This window comes from Nanorana parkeri, unplaced genomic scaffold, assembly GCF_000935625.1.
Source record: "Nanorana parkeri isolate BGI_ZX_2015 unplaced genomic scaffold, ASM93562v1 scaffold789, whole genome shotgun sequence".
Classification (NCBI taxonomy): Eukaryota; Metazoa; Chordata; class Amphibia; order Anura; family Dicroglossidae; genus Nanorana; species Nanorana parkeri.
In genome coordinates this window covers 685,679-694,537 of record NW_017307057.1, presented here as the reverse complement: position 1 = coordinate 694,537, position 8,859 = coordinate 685,679, and the positions used below count along the sequence as shown (strand labels likewise).

At 42.1% G+C, this 8,859-nt stretch overlaps 1 protein-coding gene across 2 annotated transcripts in view; it reads right to left on the bottom strand.

Moving 5' to 3' along the window:
- Nucleotides 1-8,859, bottom strand: part of PTP4A1 (protein tyrosine phosphatase type IVA, member 1) — a 21,476-nt gene that overhangs the window by 3,241 nt on the left and 9,376 nt on the right. Inside the window, exons 2-5 of one of the 2 annotated variants that reach the window (XM_018564855.1) lie at nt 5,905-6,456; nt 4,018-4,110; nt 2,733-2,863; nt 1,128-1,202 (exon numbers count right to left, since the gene is read on the bottom strand). In XM_018564855.1, the coding sequence (XP_018420357.1) occupies nt 1,128-1,202; nt 2,733-2,863; nt 4,018-4,110; nt 5,905-6,009 (404 nt within the window). In that variant the 5' untranslated portion in view covers nt 6,010-6,456. The remainder of the gene's footprint in view (nt 1-1,127; nt 1,203-2,732; nt 2,864-4,017; nt 4,111-5,904; nt 6,457-8,859) is intronic. The other variant, XM_018564856.1, reaches the window with a different exon arrangement.

Below are 8,859 nucleotides of genomic sequence, written 5' to 3'. Positions count from 1 at the left end.
CCGGAAAGGCAACTGTTCGATGGAGCAGAGTAAACCTTTGTTTTTTCTGGCATCGGGCCGCAAGTCAGTCAGCATGGAAAAAAAAAAAAAAGCCATAGGAATGCATGGCTAGACTCCTATTGGCTATTTCACTTGCAATAGCAAACTAGCTACTGTCAATCACTAGATGGGGACCTGATGGGAGAACTGCAGATACCCCTCTGCTGATTGACAGCAGCAGTGGGTGGGTGCCATAGCTAGTTTGCTATTGGCTATTGCAAAGTGAAATAGCCAATAGGAATCTAGCTATGCACTGCGGGCCCGGTCAGAAAACAAAAAAAACAGCAGAGAAAGGTTTACTATGCTCCATCGAGCAGAGTTACCTTTCCGGGAGAAAGTTTCTCTTTGACTGACGGCGGGCCCAATGTCAGAAGAAAAAAAAAAAAAATAAAAAAGCAGAGAAAGCGCTTCTCTCCTGGGTGGCCGGGAGCCGCTAGGCGACCCCTGGCAAATAGTCATTCGACCCAAGACGGAGTCGCTACCCCCAGGTTGAGAACCGCTGCTCTAGTCATCTTGCTCCCCTTGTTTGCCTGCCTCTATAAAATTTTTGACAACAATGGCTTCACATACTTTTGTGAGATCACCACAACATTTATTGCCAAATTTTCATACAAGCAATTGCCCAAAATTAACATTGCACTTTAACCGGAGACATTTACTGGCTTGGTTTATTAAACCCAGCCACACCTGACACCGCAAAGGACTCCTCCAAAAGATAGTACAGGCTAAGAGCAGAGTCCAACATGATTTCATGCTACAGACTTTGCAAGCTTCAAGCAGCTCCAGAACTGTTAGTAGAAAGCGAGTTGAGACACCAGATACAGTGGGACTGTTAACCAATGCCCAAGGTAGGGTTTTGTCAAACAATGCCAACTGGAATCCGTTTTTATCTCAATTTAGCAAGGATGTTTTACTGTACTTACTGACAGATGGCCATTACCAGGTACATTTACAAATATGTATGCGAAAGTGTAAAAATAGACAAAGTATTACTTTCAATATTGTAACATCCAAAATCAAATTCACAGATGGACTATTTCTTGCACGTCTGCTTGAACTGGCTTATAAACAGAGCAGCACAAACTTACTGTCTTATAAATTGAACCGCATCTTCATATTTCATCCCACATTCAATGAGTGCAAGGGCGACAAGTACTGGAGCTCTAAACAGAAGAAAAGAGGGTTTACTAAACTGGATGATTTCAGGATATGGTTATTAAGAGCACACTTTATTGTAATACTGGTAGTGCAGATCTAGATTCTATATGTAAACCAGCTTAAGCTCATGCAGTACTACTATCTATAGAGACAAGACAGCAAACATTTTAAAAGCACCTTCTGTGGTTTCATACCATTAGCACTTGCATCAAAGATATGATTAACACAAATATTGGTCATTCACCTACCATTCAGCGTGACCGATCACCTGGTCATACATTTTAAAGTAATCACACCCACTTTTCGGCAGTGGAATATGTGACGGCAAAAGGAGAATTCCAACGCTTTGTCAGCTGTTCCAGTGCAGATCGGCATCGCAGATGGTATGTGCAAGAGAACCGATCTGCCCTGAAATGTGACTGAGTGCGATCTCACATGCCAGAGTTGGATAGAAGTGACATTTCAGGACCGATCAGCTGTTCGAGGGCAGATCAGTTCTCCTGCACATACGATCTGCGATGCCGATCTGCCCTGGAACAGCTGAGAAAGTGATAGAATGCTTCACCTTTTGCTGGTCACATATTCCACCGCCAAAAAAGTGGGTGTGATTACGTTAAAATGTGTGACCAGTCACACATCCCAACCCAGTCACAATCCTTGATAGAACACAGGCAAATATAAACCCCCTTCTTTGGGCTGTACACTACAAAAAGTGAGCCAGCAAACCATGTGCACCTCTGAAATAACTGACTGAAGATCTATGTAGCTCAGAGCATAATCATTGCTTAGGTGTTTTAGCAAAAGAGACTTGCAACAATATACACAAGTACATTTGCCAGCAAATCTTTAAAGCTACAACGTGGGTCATCAGCAATTTAAAGTAAACTGAGCTAATGTTCTTTGATAATTTACACTCCAAGAATGAACAGAGAAATTAGCATGGGTGCCGTCACAAGAGGCTCATTCACAAAATACATTCAGTTGCAGATTAATGGAACGGTATATTGACGCCTCAGATGTATTGCTCAATATTCTGAAATTGTGCCTGCAAATGTCACTCTGCAATAACCTGCTAAGGTTAATGTGCGATTAAATGCTACACAATATCAATCTATAAATCCACACATTGTTTTAATGATGATTAATGCCACAGGTTAATCTACCAAGGGCTAAGATTTTTCCATTGCTTCTAGTATACAGCAAGCATTTATACCATCTTATGGCAGGCAAGTTTGTCATTGAAACTCTATATCAGGGGTGTCAAACTCAAATTAATCGAGGGACACAAACATTATGGTTGCCCTCAAAAGGGCCTGTAAGACTTTATAAATGTATCTAATCTTTATCATGATTGCCTCTGCATTCAATTATCACTGGTTTTAGTAATAACTTAATACCTAGATCTGAAAGTAGAAGTCTAGGAAATGGCCTGGTGGGCTGGATTCGGCCCCGGGGCCTCGAGTTTGCCACATGTGCTTTATATGGTGAAGGCCATTTTCATTACAACACATACCAGGATTCCTCACCCAGCTTACCTTCCAAGTCCAGCGACGCAATGTACAGCAATACAGCAACCAGGTTCTTCACGGAATTTAGTTTTAAGAAGGTTGAGCCAATCATCTACAATCTGATTGGATGGTGGGGCTCCATCATCAAAAGGCCAGTCCTTTGGAGAGAGACAAAACCAAACTGAAATCCTAGAACAGTCTACGATATGTTGACTAGACCACAGGCAATCATCCAAAGGATTTATAAATTATACTGAGAAAATAAATTAGCAAAGCCAGAGCTTTATACAAAATTCATAAGGCACTTTGAGCAGACCAGGAAAATAACAATTTGCCTTAGAAAGGGGGGGGGGGGGGGGACCCCCAAACAAAAACCCATACAATTCCAAGTATGCACCCATTTGTAAATAATATCCATTTATATATTAGAGGTTAAATTCATTTATGTTCACTGGTTAGTGCCTTTTATTAGACTTAATAACCAGCTGTAGTTCCGTAGCGTTGCACATTTATTATTTTTTACATCCTTGACCTTAGTGTTCATAGTGCAGCAGCTGCAATAATATCCATTAGTTTTCTATATTGAACCCATAAGCGCAGATTTAACATTTTCCTACCATGCACCTATTTGTGCTGACTGCACCAAAACAAGTGAGAATATCTGGACAGTCTAAGACCAAACAGTCTAACCAATTCTACTCAGACCCAGAAATCTCAGACTTTAGACATCACTGCAGCCCATAGCTGCATATTGCTTGGTCAGTGGACCAAGACCCCCTTAGCTGTTTTACTTAATCAGCATAGAGATCCCTGAAAACCAGCAGTGACCCAAGTCCCTAATTCCAGAAAATAGGCAAATTTCTTAAAATTTACTAGGTCATACAGATGAAGCAGTTGTCAATTGAAGTTTTAGAACACAAGGTTCATTTTATATTTAAAGTTTAATTCAAGGTTACAATTTTAAGCCAAAAGGAAATTTTCTTGAATAAAAAAACGGGCAGGCAGTGGCAGAATATTTAAGAGCCCACGGGCAGTTCTCTATCCAATAGGTGGTACTACAGGTCTTCGCACCCTGTAAATAACTAGCAGACAGAATCTGGAGCAGCTGTGATTGGCAACCAATCAGCTTTTATTTTTAATTTTCGGAGCTTAACTGAACAAATTGGACATAAGCCAATTTGGTTACTATGGGCAGCTGCTCCAGTTTTGATAAATCCCCCTTGTTCCACAGGACCATAACACTGGAGTAGAGATGAGAATCAGAGAAAACACAATTCCAACATGCCTCCAAATATTCTAGTCCCATACTCACCAAAACTTGAATACCTTCTTTTTCCACTAGAGCCGTGTCATAAGTAGCTTCACAAACTCTCACCACTGTAGTAACGCCATACTTTTTAAGTTCCTGAAAAAAGTGAAGTCAATTTAATTAGTTTTTACATGCAAAATGTCCATGCGTTAAACACTAAACCTGTAAGTTATATATTATGTGTACATATTTTAGCTTTCCACCAATCTTCTGCAAATTTGTTCCAAGTGTGTTATACCAAAATACTGAAGCCACCAAGTCAACATAAGCCAGCTATGCAACTAGCATTTTCAGGTGGTCAGCAATGGCAGCTACATATCTCTTGGGAAAGTGACACTAAAACTACCTACATAACCCACCTCCAAAATCATAAAAAAGCCAAGGAGCAGCAGTAAAATGAGAAAAAAAAAAAAATGTATCCCAAAAGCTGGACATACACTATTTTCTTTGTTCCACCTGCGGGCTGAACAAAGGAAATATTAGATTCCTCCAACGCTTACGAGCATTGATGAAGGAATCTCCCGCTGTCTACACTGGATTGCGACAGCGGGCACCGGCTGCTGTCTAAGTACCCCAACAGAGCGGCAGCTCATTGGCTGCTAGCTCTGTCTGAAGATTTCTATGACAATCTTCTTCAATCCGCTGACCGAGGGATGCCGGACTAAAGAGTGCCAACAGCAGCACCCACTGTGCGAATTTCAGCCACAATCAAGAACTGGTCGAAATACGTATAGTGAATGGCCAAATTTAAAGTTCAAAGTGTACTTGTACTTTAAACTTTTAAGTAAAAATTCCCAAGAGGAGACACCACAAGCTGCCCAAGCCCCACAAGCCTTGTTTATTTTGTTGTTTTTGTTACCCATAACCATAACCAATCTTCACCAAGTGGTGAATAAAACAAGGGCCCTTAATGGCCACTAAAAGACAGGCTGGGGTGACGTGCTCTTGAATTCTGGATGACTGCAGCCAGCAGTAGATCACCATTAGGGCTCATTCACATGGGCCTGCAACCCAATGCAGAGACCTGCTCCAGGGAGGGACAGATGCTGCAAGTAATTGCGTGCAGCTGCCTGCACCTCCAAACGGAGGAGGGCACACCAACTCAAATCTTCACATCCATGCAGGTATTGGGCACCTGGACCAGCCATGCAGACGCATGAGGTCTGGATCAGGTCTCCAATGCCAATATCCCCGCCCCCCCCAAAAAAAAACAACTGGTATGTACAATTAGGAATTTAATAATAGATCATTGTTGGTAACAAGCTGGTTTGTGTATTTGGGAACTAAAAACTGACTAGACATGCTTAGCTCTTCCAACAGAGTGTTACTCATTCTGCAAAACAATAACATACATTTGGAACATGTGCACCTCCTATTTGGTCTTAATCCTCCAGCTTTCCACTCCAAACAGTTGTTGCTGCTTATGTTGATGGGTTTTACCCGACAGTGTTTTTTAGTCTTAAAAGCAAGTTTAAACTTGGTAATACAAGTGATATTAAGAACACAGATCTGCCAAACACTGTTACCGAAAATGGATGATGTCAGTCAGGACAAAGCATGTGCTGCAGTAACGCATGTTGACATGCATGTTACTGCAATGCAACAGTGTCTGGACTCTAAGGTCTGTATAGACAGGCTTTGGATTGCTTCAAAAAAAAAGGGCTCTGCATCCATATACAAGACAACCGGAATCCAAAACACACTTTAAGCAGGTCAAGTACACATGGAATTTCAAACTATCTCAGAAGCGTCTGAAATAGCTGAAACTGATGCCATTGACAAACACCCAAAACCCATCAACATAGGCACCAACAAGACCTCCAAAAGTTCAGAGCTCAGACCAAGACAAAGTGCTCCAAACTAGAAACTCAATAAAATATATTAACTTACCTCTATGAATTTATTTAGGGTTACATTGGTGGGGTTGTGAGTAATAAGAAATCTCATGTTCTTGTAGGTTATCTCCACTGGAGCAGGGCGGTTCATTCGGGCCATTTTTATTAAAGGAAAAAACCGTGCAACGATATTCAAAAGTGAATCAAAAACAAAAAGTTAATCTGAAAAGAAATTATGTTAAACTGAAGTAAACTTCACTCTACTCCACATAAATTTCTCAGTGCTTGCGTGGATGGAAGCAATGGATGTGAAATGAGCCTCCTCACAATAAGCAAATCTTCAATCCAGTAATACTGAGGCAAAAGAAATGCAGTGCACCGAGGTTTACCCCATTCAGATATCAGCCCCTTATATAAAGTGCGCTGCCAAATTTATTCCAACACTCCGTTAACAGGTTGACCGCTCTTAGGGGGGTTTCTTGGTGGAGTAGTAATGAATTTCTTCTACAGTTCACTTGTCTGCATAGAGGTCATGCTGTGCCTGGCAGTAGTCTCCACTGCCCTTCAGAAACTCCATAAATGTGTGACCAAGAACACCACAGAACTGCTGTTGAAGACAAAAAATAGAAATAATGGAATTAGCAAACCTCTGCATATACCAACCGTCTTTGGTTAATACCAGGCTAAAAAGACATCACAAGAAACAGACATGTACAGATATGGAAATCAAACTTGAAGCCATCCGTTTAGAAGGAGAGAACACCGTTTCCAAACTGCAGATGGCATGAGCCTAGTTCACCAAAGTAACTTGAAGCCCATTTCCACCTTTGCAGTTGTATTTTTAAAAAGCATGCCAACAATGCACAATGAGTGTACATGAAACAGGCATATGCAGTTGCTGTGTAAACCCACAAACTTACTTTTTTTGTTAGCTTTCCTCTTCATATCCTCATGTAAAAAGCTTTGCCTGTGTTTTGCAAGCTCTTTCTCACCTCTCCCATTCTAAAGCTGCAACTATTCAATTATAATCAATGAGAATAGTTGGCAGATTTCTCATGATGGATATAGTTGCCGCTGCTCTGCTCCTCTGTTCTCCTCCCTGCTGGTGCCGTCTGCACCGGTCTGTGTCCCTTTCAATCCATGCCGATAGCAGCAACAGGAACACAGACCACTGCAGCCGGCACCAGCAGGGAGGAGAGAGACCACTGTGACGGCATTCCAACCAATGCGTCTAGAGGCTGATAGCATGCGGGTGCAAAAGCCAGCCTGCTATTAGCTATTGCAATTTTGACACATGCAATAGCAGGCTGGCTACTGCTCCCAGCAATAAAATAAAAAAAAGTTAAACTGAAATTTTAAAAATAAAGCAAATACATTTTTTCTTTGGTGTGTTATTTTAATTATATTGGCTTAGAGTTTTTACAATTCACATTTTAAAACCATGAATCATAAACACAGGGCTTGAAAATGAACTCATCCTCTCGTCTGACAAATCACAGCATACGCCAGTTTAAATGGTAACCAGCGTGCGCTGTGTCTGGCTTCTGACAAGACGCTGGGCCACCAGCTGGCTCTGCCTCCATTCACCAGCGAGACCACCGTGTGGAACGCAGGGCCTTTCCTGTTAAGCAGCAGCAGCGGAAGTGTGCACTCAAGTCACGGCCTCTGTCACCTGGTGCGTGCACGGAAGGGGACAGAGGACCGTGGTCTCCGGTTCTAGCGGTGGGGAAAGTTCCCCTAAACGTTCCTTAGCAACCACAGCGGTCATAATATTAAGGCTACAAAGAAGGAATGCTGCATAATAAAGCCAGCAGCATTAAAAGTGTAATAGGATAAAGCAGAGGAGACATTAAGGTGGTATCTGGATGTCATAACAGGCTGTTATTTAATACAAAGGCAACACAAGCAACATCATAAACCAATTTGGAACAAGTGTTGGTGCTCATGGTAACAGTAAATATTGGCAAACATGTAATGTATTGTGGACAGTAAATAAGTATACTGTGGTGTATGGTACATCACTGTTGCAATATATGAAAGCAAAATACAACCTGAGATGACATGTGGGGTACAGGATGCAGAAATGGAAAGTGTAGTGAAATTAACAAAAATATTACAGACCAAAGAGACAACATAAAATGATAAAGCAGTATGGCAGAACCCAGAGCTGCCCCTTAGAGAACTATGGGGTCAGTGTTTTTCCCCATAGTTCTCCTTAGGGTAACGGGAGGACACAAACTAGCATCCTCCCGTTACCCTAAGCTCAGTATACCGCAAGCTACAGCTCGCGGTATACTGAGACGCCGCAGCGGATCCCGACGTAGATGACTGCATCCGCACAGCTGCGTGAGTGACAGCTGGCTCTGCCTATCTAGAGGCAGAGCCAGCTGTACCCGCCCCCTCCCGTTCCGCCAGTCAGCGCTGGCAGATCGGAGCGGGGAATCCAACCCTCCCCCTGTCCGTGACAGGATCGAGAGGTGAGCGAACCTGGTATGTGTTCGCTCACCTCCCGATCTACTGAGCCGACCTGTGACAGTCTCATTGTCACAGGTCGGCTAGAACTATGAGGTGAGTGGAAATCACTCATCTCATAGTTCTCCTTTAATTGTGGGCCCACTGGTAGTGCACAACAAAAACTGGTCAAAAAAAAACCTTTATTACATGGATTATGATTTTTTTTGTTTTTCCCTTTTCTTTTTGGTCTGTAATATTTGTTAATTTCACTGTAAAGTCTTTCCATTTCTGCATCCTGTACCCCGCACGTCATCTCAGGTTGTATTTTGCTCTGACATACATGAATCAATATTTACAAATACATTTTGAGAAGGAGATAGGAAGGCAGGCAACAAACAAGTCCTACTAAAGAAGATGATGAATTCAGTCTTAAGGTGTATTGCAGTCACATCACGGTTAAAGGAGAACTATGGGGTCAGTGTTTTTCTCCATAGTTCTCCTTAGGGTAACGGGAGGACACAAACTAGCGTCCTCCCGTTACCCTAAGCTCAGTATA